Source organism: Musca autumnalis, unplaced genomic scaffold (assembly GCF_047663935.1).
Source record: "Musca autumnalis isolate F117 unplaced genomic scaffold, ASM4766393v1 scaffold_1, whole genome shotgun sequence".
Classification (NCBI taxonomy): Eukaryota; Metazoa; Arthropoda; class Insecta; order Diptera; family Muscidae; genus Musca; species Musca autumnalis.
In genome coordinates this window covers 266530784-266549520 of record NW_027411644.1, presented here as the reverse complement: position 1 = coordinate 266549520, position 18737 = coordinate 266530784, and the positions used below count along the sequence as shown (strand labels likewise).

At 34.3% G+C, this 18737-nt stretch overlaps 1 protein-coding gene across 1 annotated transcript; it reads right to left on the bottom strand.

The window, feature by feature from the left end:
- Positions 1 to 15397: 15397 nt before the first annotated feature.
- LOC141391245 (sarcocystatin-A-like) lies at positions 15398 to 16909 on the bottom strand. The gene is made up of 3 exons (XM_073964157.1): positions 16746 to 16909; positions 15753 to 15850; positions 15398 to 15676 (listed from the first exon to the last, which is right to left on the bottom strand). The coding sequence occupies exons 1-3, from the start codon at positions 16815 to 16817 to the stop codon at positions 15478 to 15480; spliced, it is 369 nt and encodes a 122-aa protein (XP_073820258.1). The 5' UTR covers positions 16818 to 16909; the 3' UTR covers positions 15398 to 15477.
- Between the last annotated feature and the right edge of the window lie 1828 nt (positions 16910 to 18737).

Sequence of the window (18737 nt, the reverse complement as noted above, 5' to 3'; positions counted from 1 at the left end):
AACAAGATCTTAGTGCCTTGTGAGAATCCAATGCAAAATAAAATAAAACAGAAATAACAAAAAATGTACCCATAGAAGTAAATGTTTCTAGATGTGGACATGCATACATTTATATATAGAGATATGAATATATACTTATCGCTTTATTAGGATGCCCGTACAATATTTTAAATTTTATTTGGTTATTTTTTCTCAGTTCCAGAAACTGCAAGATTCTAAAATTTTTTGTTAAAAATTCAAAAGTAGTAGATTGTTGCAGGTTCTGAAACAGATCATGTGTTTACACCTCTTACAATTACATTTATATAATATACATATTTTATAAATAAAATATTATACAAAAAAGCGATTAAGCAATTGAATACGTTTTTATTGAAACTTTTTGTTGTATTTTTCATATTTGCTTATCGCAAAATTTCTTCGACATAAATTCTTCTGACATCGCAAAAATTTAATTTTTCTCAAAATTGTGATATCAATTGGTTTTATGTAATACTCTAATAAATGTCAATAATTGCAGAACATACATAATGTGAATGTATGTGTGTATGTATGTAGTCATACCTATAAATACACTTGCACCGCAGATAGTACCGCTTTTGTTTGCATAGCGTTGACCCATCGATGGAGAAAGAGAATATACATCTGAATCATTGCTTTGTGAATTCCTCCTACTGTGATGATAAATCCTGGCCACAAAGTTATTTTATTACTTGGCGTATCCATCAGAAATATAACTACTGACTTTTCTGAAAAAATAAAAATATTTTCCATTTTCAATATTATTATACCCAACTCCACAATATGGAAAGGGTATTATAAGTTTGTTTTGCTAAAAATTCATGAAACACCGCGAAATATTCGTCGTAGACCCCCAATGTTAATACCATTTTTCATATCTCGACGAGATAAAGCTATGTAGCGATGTGTGTCCGCCCGTCTGTCCATTATAAATTGTAATCAAACTCCTGGCCGCAATTATGTACGGATCGTAATATCGGAAATATCCAAATTCAATTTTTGGTCTATATTTTATTTCTAGGAGACATATTTCGGCAATCTACGAAAATAAACTCGAAAATATAGCGGTTATATAATTGAACTACTGCCTAACATATAAGTGTTTTTTATTGTTGTAATTTTCTTACATAGAACTACATTTACATTCCATGTTACAAAATCGAAATCATGATAGACAATTTTTCAAATCATGAAAGAAGCATTCCCAGGTTTTTAAATTGTACAAATAATAATGCTGTACGGGGTCTTGAAGTTTTTGTGATAACTTTGTTAAAAATTAATGTAATAGTACCTCTAAATATTGGTCTATTTTTCATTGATGGATTCGATAAAAATTACCGAAAATTATTTATGTATAAAATTCCTTTAATATTTGTTTATATCCCCAACATTTAGGCCAACGAGATTATCGAAATAATGATTTTAGACTCCAAGTATGTTTGGAAATCTATTTCAGACAATTTGGAGTCGATTTACCCATGTCCGTCGGCTGGTGCGCACGATAACTATCTTAGAATAAACCTATTTGGTTCAAATTATAGGTCTCGTAAATTTTGTTCAAACTTAGTTTAAGTTCGAAGATGGACCATATCCGTCTACCCCTTCCGTTAATTACCCCCAAAAAAGTTCAAAACTAGGGATGTGGAAATATTACTTCCATGCATATGTATATCAGTTTCGAATATGGACTATATCGGCCCACTCCTTTGGAAAAGTATAGTTTAACAGCTCTTCTCGAACCGTTTTGAATTTGTTTGAAACATGTTCATCGGAACACTCCTTTGGGTGCCTCCCACACAAATTTTGGAAAGAGTGCCGTTTAAGGACTCGTCTCGGATTATTTCAATTTCTTGTCTTTGTGCCCTTGTTACGATGGTACAATTTTTTTGGGGGTCAAAGTCCATTCTTCTTGGGAAATTGGACCAAAATTTAAAAAAAAAAACATGAAGACGTTATAACTATTGAGTTTACTTATTTTCTTTGTGTCCGAGGCTGAGGGTATATCTCCGTCGGCACAGCTGACTAACTTGTTTTAATAATATTTAGCGAAAAAGCCCCGATTGGTCATTATAAAATACGGAAAATAATACCTTACGTTTCCAGTAATGACGGCATATATATGGTAAATTTCAAATTTCCTTTGCAATTCCATCGAAAAAAATTAAAAAAAATTTTTTGGTACATGGGTTAAGAAAAAAATCGTGGTTTCAATTCTGTTCGCGTTCACAAAATTGGATGCTGCGCCCAAAAGTTATGGGGGGTTTTATTCCCTTATAAAGAAAAAATATTTAAAAATTCCCTTTGTGTTGTAATACCAAAATGTATATATAAATCGGTAACAACATTTGATATCTATCCGTAGAAGCCTAAATATTTGCTAAATTTATTTTCATTTTCGCGGAAAATCAAAAAATAATGAAGGAATCTTGGAGTAAATTTTATTTATTCTAACTCAGAGTCCATAAAAATCTCTAAAAAAATTAATTAAAAATACGTACAGAATCTAGATAATGTCCAGAAAAATGTGAGACCAAAATTTTATAGATTAGGATTTTAAATTGCATATTGCAGCTACAACAAAAGACAAAAGTTTATTGTTGGAACATAATTTCAAGAATATATTTTTTGGTTTAATACGATAAATTTGAGAACATTTTTTGGGAGTTATTCTACTATTTCGCTAAATTTCCAAACAAAACCTAAATTATTTTGCTAAAACCTCTTTAAGGGAAATAGTTTATAATCGTGAAAGTATATTTGCTTAGTGTGATAAGCAATAGAATTAGGAAATAAGAGTGATATTGATATTACAATCAAAGAAAAAACATAAAAGTTAAAAACCGTATAACGCGCGAAATAGTTAAAATCAGTTGAGGCGCATGTGTTTTTCGCATAGAGCGAGTGCATCACTGTCAATACGTTTGCATTTTTCCATGTTTCATTCAGCGACCAAAGTGTGCCATCAGTTGCATCTTACTACACCGAAATGCTTCATGTGGGTAAAAATAACGCGATGTTCATATGATTATAAGGCGCATCCGATTTCAGTGACCCCCTGTTAAAAATACGTCAATAAGACAAATTTTATACAGATTCGTCAAGAACCGCGGATGTGCTACCTGATTCTCTTTTTGGTTAAATACGAATACTACTCCCGAATCTCTGTAATTTATGACACACCTTTTTGACAAATATTATAATCGCGTATAAAGGATTCCATTTATGTAAAACATTTTAAGGGAAATCGCGGTTTAGTATGCGGATTAGTCAAAATAAAATTTTTGCTTATTATCCTATTTTCAGGGTATCTATATCAGCGGTTTTAGTGGATGGATTCGATCGCGGAAGGGCTCATTAAATCCGGCGCGGAAAAAAACTAAAATCACGCGGGGTTCAAGGGTAACTGAGTCACAGTTGTAAATTTTGAAGCCAAAAAATAGGTTTTTAAAGAAAATTTACGCACCAAAAATTCGACTTTGGACTCCTATTACTAGGGAGCTGTACGGAGCACACTCATGAGATATACATCAAACGACGTGGAATCACGAGTTCTACAATCCAATAAAAAGTTTAGGTCATTATCTGGTTGCGCCCTCCACTTATAAGAAAAATTCAAAAAACCCCGATTTCAAAACTTCAAAATGTAAGCATCGATTTAACCCGGATATGCCGACGGGCAAACTAATGCAGCAATTTTCGTGAGTTTCTAAAATAGTGTTATTCTTACAGATAATATTACAAAACTGAAGAAGAAATAAAGAAAAATATTTTCTATCTTGGATTTTAATTTTTCACTGACGTATCAAGCCGTCAGTGAGAAGAGCAAAGCAAGATCTGTTACAATAGCGCAAGTGCAATATCGTCATCGCTATCTGAAACAGTGGAATAAAGATTTTGAAAAAAATCAGCTTCAACATTTAATAATGGAGGAGATAAATTTTTAAAATTCTCTTCATCTACTCCAGGATTTTCATCTATAATGTAATTAGGCGGGCGTCTATAAAAGTTTCTGACCTATTAATGAAAACGCGAATATTTATCATCAAAAATAGTACTGTTGGTTTTTAAAGTATTCTCCATCATGATTTATACACTTTTGGCAGCACTCAAACCAATTGTTTAAACACTTTTTCCACTCCGGATGAGACATCTCCAAAACATGGGTTTTGATCGCTTCAACAGCATCTTCTGGCGACGAAAATCGTTGACCACACCTTTTTTCTTGTAAAGTACCACACAGAATTTATCGTCATACGGTTTTCAAGCCACACAGTCGCCATATGATCAGTTAAGCCGCAGAAACAGGCGAGAATTTGTTTCGAAGTGCTTCTTCAATGAACAACTTTTGTTGGATTTGCCTCGTCTTCGTAGACCCCATGGTCAATTGCTGTTTTGTTTCAGGTTCATACGTTTATACCCACGATTGGTCACCTGTGAGGACCATATAAACGTCTTGTGAAGCACCGCTATCGTATTTTTTCAACATTTCTTTGCACCAATCGACACGAGTCTTTCTTCAGCGATTGTCAAATTGTGGAGGTTCCAACGATAACAAAACCTTTTTTTACGGACAGGTGTTCATTCTATATCGAATGTATGCTGGTGTAAGAAATGACCAAAGCTGCCTCTATCTCACCGTATAACACATTACGATTTTGCATTATTAGTTCTTGCACGGCATCAATATTTGCTGTCACAACGGCCGTTTTTGACGATATTGCCTAGGCCAGAAACTTATCTAGTAGCCCTCGTATTCACACCTTCGGCGGGTACAATTGCGATGTCATAAAAACGTGTAGAAAACTGTTCAAATATTTCTTCTAAGGCCTTTATTATCTTAGTTAGTGATAAAAATCTCTAAAAATAATATTTTTATTTTTTTACGCACAAGTGCCGAACGTACTACATGTAGTACGCAAGGAAATATGTCAACTAAAATCACATATAATTAATTTTTTGGCATATACTTTTGCTACGTATTGATTTTTAGAACTGTTAAAATTAGAAAAATGTAGAAAACCAACGAAAATAAAATATGCATATAACATTTTTTCGCGCCGATTGCGTGGCATCTTCACACTTTTCCAAATTTCACAAAACTGAAATCTTTGATCACAAATAATACGCACAAGCGATTACTTTAGACAAAACTTATCAAAGTACGCTTTGTTCACCGTGATGTTCAGTGGGGCCTCATCAAATTTATTATAAAATTTAACGTAAAATAAGCTCAGAAACCTGCAAATAGTAGGTGTACTACATGTAGTACACTAGGCATATCTGGGTTAAGGGGGATGCACTGTATATATCGAGAAGTCATACATTAGAACCATGTTGCCCAAGGGGTATTCTTCAATTCTTTTTTTGTGCTCAGGTCCGAATTTTCCCTGGTTTGACCAGAAATCAACAAAAAACACAAAAAAACTTGCTAACTTCAACACATTTTTACCCATTTTTTATATTACCACCAACACAGCTTCCACGTAATTTATTTATTATGGTCTATATTATGAGACACCGGCTAAAACACTTCAATTAATATAAATATATTCATATTATATAAAGTATATTGACAGTTCGCGACTTATTAAATGGTGAACCTCAACTTCAACGATTGTAAAACAATTTGAATATTACCATATGTATGTATGCTCTATATATTTGGTATGTTGCCATGTATATCAACTTATGTATGTATGACCGGACGGCTAAAATATGTCGCAATAATATAAAAGAAATTCCTTGGACAATAGTGCCAGGTGTAGTGGAGTAGGGTATTACGTGGTCGGCTCTGTCCGACTATAACCCTCTCTTACTTGTTTTTTAATTACATCGTAATTCACAATACAACCTAAATTTACAATAGAACTTAAAGAATATCAGAACGTGTACCTAAGTTAAAATTTTAATTTTAATCACGCATTATTAATTAATTACTTCATTTTCCATACAATATTCTGAGTGCGAAGAACGATTTTTCTTGGTCTGTTCCTGTACTGCAAGAATCTACTAATTTTTACTATTTTTTCGGTAACATAAAGGAAAAAATGTTATCGTATTAAAAAATAGTAGCTTCTGGCAGGTTCTGGAACGAAGCATATAGGTTGTTCAATTTATATTAATCTCCGAACGACGATAAAATATGTCCCATCTCTAAGTCCATATTTACATTAGGCAATTTTCCTTGCGGCAATTGTCAGTTCTATGGAGAGAGAGGTGAGGCATATGGTAACCCTTTGCCTCTCAACACCCTCTCTCACCGACAAACTGACAATTGCCGCAAGGAAAATTGCCTAATGTAAATATGGACTAACAAATGAGAGTATTTATCGATATAAATTAATTTTGACAGACAAAATTAAAAATTTATGAAAATCACCCAACATTTTTAGAAAAACTGCAAAACATGAATGAAAAGTAAACGGTGGAACGATTAGTATGTATTCAAATCATAGTAAATTTTGTCTTCTCTTCCATTGCAGTTGCATTTTTTGTCCATTGTTTCAAATTCATGTACAAATCTAGAAATAAAAATCAAATGCCTGTCTGAAAGTCTGTATACCAAAAAGATATTTGGCAGGTCTCTCTCTCGTTAATTTTGAAAATATAAATTTGAAAAATATGTTGAAAACACCACAATTTTAAGAAAAAAATAGAAAACATGAATGAAAAGAATAGAATTTAAAATATATGTTTGGTTGAAACTTCCTTTAAAATCAGGTATGAAGTATCTACCATGTCGTATTAAAGGGTTGGTTCATATACGTTATTGTGAGAGCGAACAACATAATTAAAGTGCTGGTATGAACATGACATAAAGTAAAAGTTGTAGATTTCAAAATTTTCTACAAGAATGCTTTTTATGACTTTTAAAAAGATTTACCATTCTTGAGAAATCGCAAAATAAGAGTCAAATTACATATGTATAGTGAAATATGACGAGAAATATACATATAAGCCGAACCGTTTATAATAACCACAACATGTGGAAGGCATATCCCTAAGCTTTCAAAAGAGACCCAGAATTATACATTTACGTAATCAGCGCTAAACCCTAACTCTGGACAAAAAATCATAAATGTTGAATATGCCTTTATTTTAGCCTGAATATGTACATTAGAGTTATAATCAAAAAAATATCACGTGAGTACCGTATGGGAAATATTCTCCTAATAACGAAAACGCGTTTTAAGGGTCGATTCGGACAAAAAAGTTTCCGCACCGACTGCGATTACACCGTCCGACAATTTTCAAAGGTCAACATTTTTCAAAAAAATATTTTAAATACTTGTATGTAATCGTGGTACGATGCTGGTATTGGTGTCATATTAAAGAGGAGAGTATAGGCTTTATATAATACTTATAAATTATTGCATTCCAGGATAAAAAGGACATCAAAAATATCCTTGAAAAATTAAGTCAAAAGTGAGAATTTTGGCAGGCGAATATCTTCTAAACCGCGAAAAATTTTAATTTGCTCATGGAGGCAAAGTTGTAGCTCTTGTCATAAAGAACATAAATTCTGGACAAATGAAATCCACCAAACCTCATTTTCAAGGTCAAAATCGCCAAGGTCAAACCCCTAGAAAAAGTTGTAGAAGATGATTATGATGAGGTTTGGTGGATTTCATGTGTCCAGAACTTATATTCCTTATGACAAGAGCTACAACTTTGCCTCCATGAACAAATTAAAATTCTTCGCGGTTTAGAAGATATGCGCCTGCCAAAATGCTCACTTTTGACGTAATTTTTCAAGGATATTTTTGATGTCCTTTTTATCCTGGAATTCGATAATTTATAATTATTATATAAAGCCTATACTCTCCTCTTTAATATGACACCAATACCAGCATCGTACGACGAGTACAAGTATTTAAAATATTTTTTGAAAAATGTTGACCTTTGAAATGTGTTTGACCTCTAAAAGGTCAAAACGATAAGAAAACGAAAAATTAAAAATACCATTATACTCCATTTTGCCTATATTTTCAAACGTATATAGTCCGGTTCAAGTGTAATTTTGACTGTCGGGCAGTGTTACTAAAGTCCTTTTGACATTTTTTCTATTTAAAAGTAGTAGTAGTAGTAGTAGGTAGGTACTACTAAAAAGCAGTAGTCGGTAATGCATCCCATTTTTCCACGTCGTTCATTTAGGTCGGATCGCCACAAAATGTTGGTGTTCAATGGGGGTCCCAGAGAGGAAGAAGCCTATTGAGTTTGGTGTTGGTTACATAATATTCAGGGGTCTAACTGGACAAAAAACAAATGTGTAGCAAAATTCAACGTTTTATTCTTATGCGAATATCTTCGCTGGTAGTAGGGGTATTCCAAATGAAACCCTGTCAAGAAGAAAATATCACCTTTACAGTAATGCAAGATATGTTGGTGTACATCCCACTTTTCCATCTTTATACCCTACATCAATATTTCAACGTTTTGTTCTATACAAAAATCTCCGCTTTTAGTACGGGAAATTTTGATCGAATCGTCACGAGGAAAAAGGCTATTGATTTTGGTGATGGTCAGATAATATTCAGGCGTCGGAATGGGCAAACATGGAAATATCTCCGTTCTTCTAGTATGGGTATTCCAAAAGCAAAACATGTCAATGGAAGAAGAAAAGTTCACCTTTACAAAGATGCGAAGTATTTTTTTTTTTTGCGCATTGGCGCTCAGCGCCAAAACAGCCTACCCACATGTTAAAAAAACAAAGTGACTATAAATATCAAACCGGAACCTTTTGAAATACATACTAAAAAATCCATATTGCATTATTGTAGGAGGTAATATAACCTAGTGTTATATAATGCAATACGGAGTTTTTTCGAATTTATTTTAAAAGGTTAGGTTAGATCATTAAAATCAGTTTGACTTTTTTGGTTATGTGGGTTAGGCCGTTTTGGCGCTGAGCGCCTCAATTGTAATGATGAATATCCCAGCTTTGATTAGATGCATTTCAACAAAAGAACAATCATGACATTCTGAGGTTTAAATTGATCCCAATTGTGTTGCCAAAGTGGTCAAATACTTTAGATATAGACAAAGACGCAATTTTTATACCCTCCACCATAGTATGGAGGGTATATTAAGTTTGTTTTTCCGTTTGTAACGCATTGAAATAATCATTTGCGACCCTATAAAGTATATATATATATATATATATTATCTTGATCAGGGTGAAATTCTGAGTCGATCTATGCATGCCGTCCGTCCGTCTGTGCTAATCACTCTAGCATCCACAAAAATAAAGATAGGACGCTGAAATTTTAGGAAGATGCGTCAGTGGCCACAAAACTTCTCCACCAAAAATCGTCTATATACATAGGTTCATGGTTTGGTATAGCCCCCATATAACGGTACCTCCCAATTTTCAGTATTTTGAGAATTTTAGCTACATTATTCAACCGAACTAGCTGTAATTTGACATTTGCGGTTCTCAGCGTTCACTTCTCCAAAAAAAAATCGTCTGTATAGGTCTATGCTTTGGTATAGCTCCCATATAACGGTACCTCCCGATTTTCGGTATTTTGAGGGTTTTAGCCACAATTTTTAGCCGAACTAGCTCTTATTTGACATTTGCGGTTCTCAGTGGCCACAAAACTTCTCCACCATAAATCTTCTTTATAGGTTCATGTTTTGGAGTAGCCCCCATATAACGGTACCTCCCGATTTTCGGTATTTTGAGGGTCTTAGCTACATTGTTTGATGGAACTACCCGTAATTTGACTTTTGAGGTTCCCTGCATTCATAAAACTTTTCCACCAAACTTTGTAAAGATAGGTCGACACTTTGATATAGCCCCGAAGGTGATACCTTTCACCTGGCTGAACACATTTTTTAGATTATATTACAATGTGAACACAAATTTTGGGGAAGAGATAAATCCTTTTGGAGATGAAAGCCCTTGGTGAGTATATTAAGAACCCCGAAGGACAGAACAGCCGTGAGTCGAACTTCCCTGTTATGGCGTGATGAATATTTTGCTGCAGACGTTATAAGCCCTCAAGAATTAGCGTTATATCTTTGTTAGCTGTTGCTTTAGCTTATTTTTGAGATGACATGTCTTCAGTCAAATCGAATGAGGATTATTTTCGTAGAGCACTTCGACCTTCTAACTCGCTTCCTTCAATGTCCTTTTCATCCTTTATTTTAAGAGCCGCTATAAATGTACCACTAGATGACGTTTTTCAGCTTCGAAATGTTCTGCAAAAATGTCGCTCAGAAAATTTTAGATACGGCTCTCATTGACAACTAATCGATTTTGTCGCGTTTCCGTGGCCGTTTTGTGCATTTACCCTGTTTTTGTTCAGAAAAGGACTATATTTTGTTTTTTGTATATTCGTTACAGAACATACAAAAACACAAAACACAGTTTTTTTCTGAGAAAACAGGGGTAAATGTCAAGAATGCTGTATTTCCTGAGCGACATTTTTGCAGAACATTTTGAAACTGAAAAACGTCATCTTGTGGTGCTATAAAAGTGTTCTTAAAATAAAGGACGAAAAGGACACTGAAGGAAGCGAGTTAGAAGATCGAAGTGCTCTACGAAAAAAATCCTCATTCGATTTGACTGAAGACATGTCATCTCAAAAATAAGCTAAAGCAACAGTGAACAAAGGGTCTCCAGCAAAATATTCATCGCGCCATAACTCGAAAGTTCAACTCACGGTGGATCTGTCCTTCGGGGTTCTTAATATACCCACCAAGGACATCCATCCCCAAAAGGAATTATCTATTCCCCAGACTTTCACCTCCATTTTGTTGCATAGTGTTAGATAATTTAGACATTTGGGTATTCCACCTAAAGTTGTGAAAGGAAACTAATTATTCCATTTTAGTTAGGACTTTTTTATGGCGGAGGGTATAAAAAGTTCGGCCCGGCCGAACTTAACGATTTTTTAATTTGTAAAATTGTATTTCCAATGTTGGTATTAATGGTAAAATAACTGTGTTATTACAAAATGCACTGAGCTATCCCAATTTGAATATTTTGAAGTATTTTATTAATGACAAATACCTCTGCTTCCCTTCTTGTTCTCTTCTGCAAAGCTTTCGATCAGAACATAGTACATTGTCAAATATAAAATTATTAATTATTTTTGGTTCAGTTAACCCTAAGTCATTTGGTATAAAAGCTCCCTAAAAAATAATTACCAGTGAAAAGCTTATGCACCGGGGTAGTGGTGTAGGGTATCACATAGTCGGCCCCGCCGGCCTCATTTTCAATAATATGTAGTTTTAGACCCGAACTATGTTTGGACGAAATCCAATGTCCATAGGACAGACCCGTCTCTATGGCTGGCTGGCTAGAGCGCACGATAACTCTCGAAACGATTTGGTCCAAAATTTGATTCTCGTAATAGTTTGTCCAAACATAGATCAAGTTCGAAGATGGGCCATATCCACTCATTCGGGATCATTATAATATTTTGTCCAAACAAAGATCAACTTGGAATATGGACTGAATCGGTCCACACCTAAGGATACCACACAACATTTTTCAATTTTTTTGGCACAAGTGCGGTTTAAAAGCACTTCTCGGATCATCAAGAATTTGGCTTAAGTGCAGTTTGAGGGCTGTTCGATGATCGTTTGCAAATTTTAATCGAAAATACTTCTCGTGGCCCTGTTTACAGCGATATAATGTTTTCCGGGGCAAGTCCATGCTTCTTGGCATAATAACACTATGCAACACTGAAAATGCAAACAACTTCCGGTATGCATTTTTTGAAAGTACATATTGAGACTACAAAAACCCTAGTTGGGGTTTTTCCTGTCAGATCATGTTCGGATTTTATGGCCTCATCTAAACCGGCTAAAACTACATATTTGCATTTATCGGGCCTTAATTTAAGAAACGAATAGGAATTTGGCCTTGATGTCCTTAGCAATATTGTAGCCCTAAACTAGTAGAACTTATCTCTCGAACAGACCACATAGGAAAAACTCCACCTAGAGCAGGGATGGCCAAAAACACACATTTGCAGATTATAACTTGCGCTAGTGTGAGTGGAAACGTAAACAATGCATCAACCTAACGAATGTGTTTATAGTGTACGTGTGTTTCGTATGCCCGCGGGCATAGGAAAGTTGTTGTTGGGGGCCATCCCTGACCTAGAGCATCAACATCTATGACACATAGAAAATTTTACATCATTTCTAGAATTCTGGTCGATATCAGCTAAACTGTTGGGAGTTGAACCAAGTAACATTTTGCAAAAATCTTCCAAATAATGTCCTCAACAATTCTTCAGAACATTCTATGTCATGTTGTTTTAGCGTTGTTTTGTATCATATCTTTTACAACACATATTTCGAACAATGTTCACCGACAGTTTTTTCTCGCATTTGGGATTTCACCACATTATTGACATATTTATTGAAATGTCGTTGAAAAAGAGTTGTGATTTACATTCTACCGAATATTTTGTCCAAAAGAAAGCATTGTGAAAAATTTAACAGTTTTGAGATATCGTGCGAAATGTATGCAAATTATGGATTTTTTTAGATATATTTTAAAATTAAAAAATGACATTTTTCGAGTTCATTATTTCTCCAAATAGTTTATTCTTGCCCTTATCTACAAATTTGCTCTTTGATTTCAGACATATAGCCCCGAATTGCTTTAAAAAGTCGCCATAAGCTATAGGGGTCTATTTTGGTCGAAACCCGGCTTCCATAAAAAATTTCGTGGCAATTGGTCCATACTGTCGGGCATCACTGAAGCGTAAACTATTCCATACCGAATCCAGAGGCCAGAGGGGGGAAATAGGACAAGCTGTAACCAGCGAAATAGCTTGCTATTTGCACTGGAAATATTTTACTTTCACTGGAAATATTTTGGAACCACTATGCAGTGAATCAAAAATTTAGTTTTTACAGTGTTTTTATACCCTCCACCATAATATGGAGGGTATAATTAAATTTGTCATTCCGTTTGTAACACATCGAAATATTCATCGGAGACCCTATAAAGTATATATATTCTTGATCAGGGTAAAATTCTAAGTCGATGTAACCATGTCCGTCTGTCCATCCGTCTGTTGAAATCAAGATACAGCTCGCAATTTTTAAGATAGAGCTTTGTAATTTGGTATAGAAGTTTCTACAAATTTGGTATTGCAAATGGGCTATATCGGTCCACGTTTTGATATAACTCCCGTAGAACGGTAACACCCGATTTCCAGTATTTTGAAGGTTTTAGCCTCATTATAACACCGAAATGGATGAAATTTGGTACTTAATCGTTGTCGGGGGTACAAAACTTTCCCCCAGAAATTTGTCGGTATAGGTCCACGGTACCTCCCGATTTTCGGTAGTTTGAAGGTTGTGGCCACAATAATCCACCGAAATGGCTGAAATTTGGTATTTGGTCTTCATTTGAGGTATTAAACTTTCCATATGAAATTTGTCGGCATAGGTCCACGCCTTAATATAACCCCCATAGAACGGTACTTCCCGATTTTCGTTATTTTGAAGGTTGTGGCCACAGCAACCCACCGAAATGGTATTTAGTCTTTGTAGGAGGTAAAAGCCTTCTGACTGAAATTCGTCGATATAGGTCCACGTTTCGCTATGGCCCCCATAGAACGGTACTGCCCTATTTTTGTAATTATGACGGTTGTGACGTCAATATCCCACCGAAAGACTGAAATTTGGTATTTAGTCTTCCATGTGGTTATAAAATATTCCAGAAGAGAATTATCAGTATAAGTCCGCGGGTTCTTATATCCCCCACAGAAGCGTACCTCTTGATTTTCGGTATTTTGAAGGTTTTACCGAAATATCGGAAATTTGGTATTTAGTCTTCATTGATTCTAAAAACTGTCAGCAGAAAATGTGTAGGTATATGTATATCGACATTTTGATATACTCGTAGCCCCTATGGAACGGTAACTAGCGCATTTCGGTATTTTGAAGGTTAGCCACATTGTTTTATCGAGCTTGCTGAAAATTGGTATTTAGTCTTCTTCATAAAAGAAAGGAAACTAATTGTTCCATTTTACTTCAATACAACTCGTGGTGGAGGGTATAACAACCCAGCAAAATCTTCGATGCCAAGGATGCTATTGAATCATGGGTGCAAGTGATCTGGCATGTCATCTTTTTAGCATTTTCACTCATGAATTTTATATGAGCGTGACCACCATAAGATGACATTCATTTTCGGATCTTAAGATGACATTCATTGTCGGATCCAAAGCATGTCATTTTGACCAATGCATTGGTTCAAATACTAATGAAAAGATCGGATCTTTCACGACTTCGTTTGAACCAATTCAAAAGATGCCATGAAATCACGTCATCGCATGGAACCCCTTCCATCAAATTTTGCTGGGAAGCTCGGCCTGGCCGAACTTAACGCGGTTCTTACTTGTTTTAACTTTCTTTGTTTCATGACTGTTTTGTTCAAATCTAGTAACTCATTTTTAACACAGTTGCAGTTGAGTTGACCAATCAAACTAAAACATTGCACACTTTTCAGATTTGGATAATATGGGTCCATTTTTTCCTATAGACCCCATATAACGGGACCACCCGATTTCATGTATTTTGAGGATTTTATTATTATTATTATCTCTAATTGGCTGTAACTTGGTATTTGGAGTTTCCAATGGTACAGACACTTCCCCAACAAAATTTGTCGACATAGGTCCATGTTTTGGTATAGCCGCCACATAGCGGTGCCACCTGATTTCAGGCATTTTAAAGTTTTTATCTACATTTTCGGCCAACATTGGCTGTAATTTGATTATGGGGTTCTCAATGGTCAAAAAATAATAATAATTTACTAAAAAGTTAGAAATAAAAATTAATTAAAAAGTAAAGCGAAAGTGTTTTATTTATAAATGATCTAAAAGCTAACAAATATTTTTTCGCTTAGGAGTCTCTCAAATAAAACGCTTTCATTTAAATTTACAATGGTGACAAAATTAAACGGCAAGCTTGTTATTTGAGAGATTCCATCATGAAGAAGAATATATATAGAATAAATAAAACACTGTAAATAATTACATTTAATTATTTTTTATATACTTGTTATTTTTAGATGAAATATATTTTTGCAGTATACGAGTATGTACTATAAATATGTACTAGCCTATTAGGTTTATTGACAGATTGTCCTATAGGTTATTGCTGATATCGCTAGCAATTTAAAAAGCTATGATTACCTATGAGACAAATACGAACAATATATTATTCTTAATTTTCGGCTCAGAGAAATACAATTAATAAGAATTATTCCAGAGTGACGGTGCTGCTGTAGAAAAAAAAAACAAATATCTAAACTGTGAGCAACAAGAAGCCACTACCAAATTGAAATTATTTCCTCTTCGACTGTTTGCTATTGTTAACACTATAAACAAACACGAAATAAAATTTAATTTTTTATTATTTTTTCAGCATTCAAAATAAAACATAATTCCCAACAAAAAATAACGAAATGTACAATCCTTAGGCACTGTGCTTCTTTTTCAATTCTGGTTCCCTGCCACATTGGAAAGTAACTTCAATGCCATTTTCCAACCATGGACGAGACCAAATACTGACATTACACTTTTTCGTATGTTCTTCTTCGTCGATGAGATCAGCTACAATTCTGGTTAGGTGACCCTCAACAACTTGTCTTGAAGCGGAATAAACTTTGCCCAATCTGAAACAAGAAATACAATGAAGTGTTTACAATAAAAACAAAATAATATGTGTAAATTAACAACAACAAAACATACTTGTAATTTGGACCATCACCAGCAGCCAACTTTGATAGAGATGTTTTCAACTCTTCCTCAACCTCTGTGAAATCGGTTACTGGTGAAACACCACCAGCCTGAAAATAAATAAAAATAATAATTTATGTTAAACTTCAATCAAATGTTATATTATAAAAGAAGCTAAAACATATTTTGATAATCAGTCGGCCTTGATCTCACCCTATGACTGCACAAAAAAACAGTGGCCCCAATTATTCCACAGTCAATTATTCCGCTACTAAAATCCGATCTGAAAAGTGATCTTAAACTGGATTTAATAGCAAAAGTGTTGAACTTTTGCGGGGGGATGTACTACAAGAAATGGTCCATTTCGGAACTGAATCTAATATGAGAGACATTCCTGTTGATAGTTATCGTGCCAACCACCCATTTTAGTGGGTCACATTTGAATTTTTTAGAGTTTCCGGATTATTATATTGCGTTTATATATAACCGGGTTTAACAAACCCACTGGGTTTCAAATGTCAATTCCATTGGGTATACGTCAAATAAATCCTCATTAAGTAGGTTAACCCTGCAAAAGGCTACAATATAAACATGGCCTTATGTCCGGAAGCATAGACTTGCCCAGGAAAATTTTAAGAAAATCCTCGAACAGCCCTTAAGCAAAAATCTAAAACTTTTGTGAGGTAGGTACTCGAAGGTGTTGTCCGATGTTGACCTTCTTGGTTTGAAAAAAACGTTCACTATGTGCAAAGTTTTGAACAAATTGGATACTTAATTTCCTAAGTTATCGTACCTATCCCTCATTGTAGTTGTTGCCGAGTGAACCGAATCTGTTACGATTCGGCTTCTCACCAACGAGAGGCTAACAAAAGCTATTTGTTGGACTTGGTTTATTATTGCTGCATCACCCATGCAGTCATCTTAAAATATCGTTCTTACTTCGACTTTTGTTTATGAAAATACTTGAAAAATAGACTACAACTCTTTTCCTTTCAATAAACTTACAATTGGTGGTTGTGTAGCGTAGGCCATAGCCCACATAACACTCAATACAATAAACACTTTAGTTGAAAACATTATAGTTGTTTTTGTTAGATTAAATTAAAATGTAAAACTTTTAGAAAAAAACCCTGCGTTGTTTTCTTTACAAAGGGAACTTTTAAACTAATGAGAGCTGTCATGCAAACGAATCAATTTATATCAGGGGTGAGCACGCCTGTGTGCTAGCACATAGGAAAATTGTGAAAGCGTACTCCATAAACAATTAAATGTTTATGCAATTTTTTATTTATATTTTTTAATAATTTGCATTGTGGACGATTTTCGACAACATTAATGTTTAAAAAATGTTGAAATAAATAATGAAACATCAAGAAAAATTAAATATTAATTCTCCCTTAAATTTGCCTCTCTCTCGATTTTGCTCAGCTCTGATTTATATGTAGAATAGTTTGTTACAATCAAGATTTCTGTGTCTACAAACAATAAGTTGATATAAACCAATGGTGAGCAAAATAGGAAAAGAGAAAATTTAAGGGAGAATTAATATTTAATTTTTCTTGTTGTTTCGTTACATATTTAGACATTTTTAAGCACTATTATTACCTAAAATCGTGATACAAATGAATTATTAAAGAATTATTACAAAAAATACTTAAACGCCCAAGTGTAGTTGAATTAATTAAATTAAGAGTATTTTACAGAAACCACCAGTGGATGGCCGTGCACACCATTGATATAAACTTATAATAGACTGCTCTTCAAATTGATGCCGATTGAAAAATGAAAATAAACAATAATTAAATGCGGTTTTTACCCTCCTATATCAGACTTTGATAACGAATGTTGTAACTTTGGAAAACATTGAGGTAACATTAGGTATATACTGATAGGGATTAATTCAGCGATTTTACATTCCATTTTCAGAACATGACCTAGCCAACGTATATGGCACGGTGCTCTTAAAACAATTTTAAATGGAAGGTGCTTACACCTCGGAAGTTTTTGCAGATTCTGAAACTACAATGTTTATAGATGAGAAAAATCAAAAAACAAAACAAAAATCGCCGGAGCGCTTTTTAAATAAATCGCGCTTTAAGTTGACATTTTTAGGTGTGGTTTAGGTTTTCACGATTTTGCTTAGAAACTGCAAGTCCTATCAAAATGGGACTAAAGAAAATGATGTAGCCATGAAAATTCTCTACAAGATTGACCTGTATGGTATTCTCGTCGGTTTTACCGTTTTTGAGATATAGAAGTTCAAATTTGGACAATTCAAATTCAATTCAATTCTGTATCGCCCCCTTGTAAAACAATGTCTGACTTCAAATTCCCAACTTAAACTTATATATCTAAAAAATTTTACAACTTAGGACAAGTTACTTAAGCCAGTCTTGTAGAGAATTTTCACAGCTTTAAGATTTTCTCAGGTCCCATTCGATAAGACTTACCGTATTCAACCAAAATCGCGAAACCCTAACAAAAAACCTAAAAATGTAAACTGAGCTTCTTTATCTCAAAAATGGTACAGGCTGGGAACAAATGATAAACGTCTATCCTCTAGAGAATTTTCACAGCTACAATATTTTCTTTAGTTCCATTTCGAATGGACTGGCGGTTTCCAAGCAAAATCGTGAAACCCTAAAAAACACCTAAAAATGTGAATTTTGACCGCGATTTATTTAAAAATCCCTACAGCGATTTTTTCTTGTTTTTGGATTTTTCTCATCTATGAACACTGCTGTTTCAGAATTCACAAAAACTTTCTTTGTGTAAGCGTTTTTCATCAAAAGTTAGTTAAGGCGCACCATTCGTGACATTGTTTTATAAGGGGGCGATACAGTCAGTCCATTGTCCCAATTTGAACTTCTATATCTCAAAAATGGTAGAAACTACGAAAATGCCATAAAGGTCGATCTTGTAGAGAACTTTCATAGCTACAACATTTTTTTAGTCCCATTCTGATAGGACTTGCGGTTTCTAAGCAAAATCGTGAAA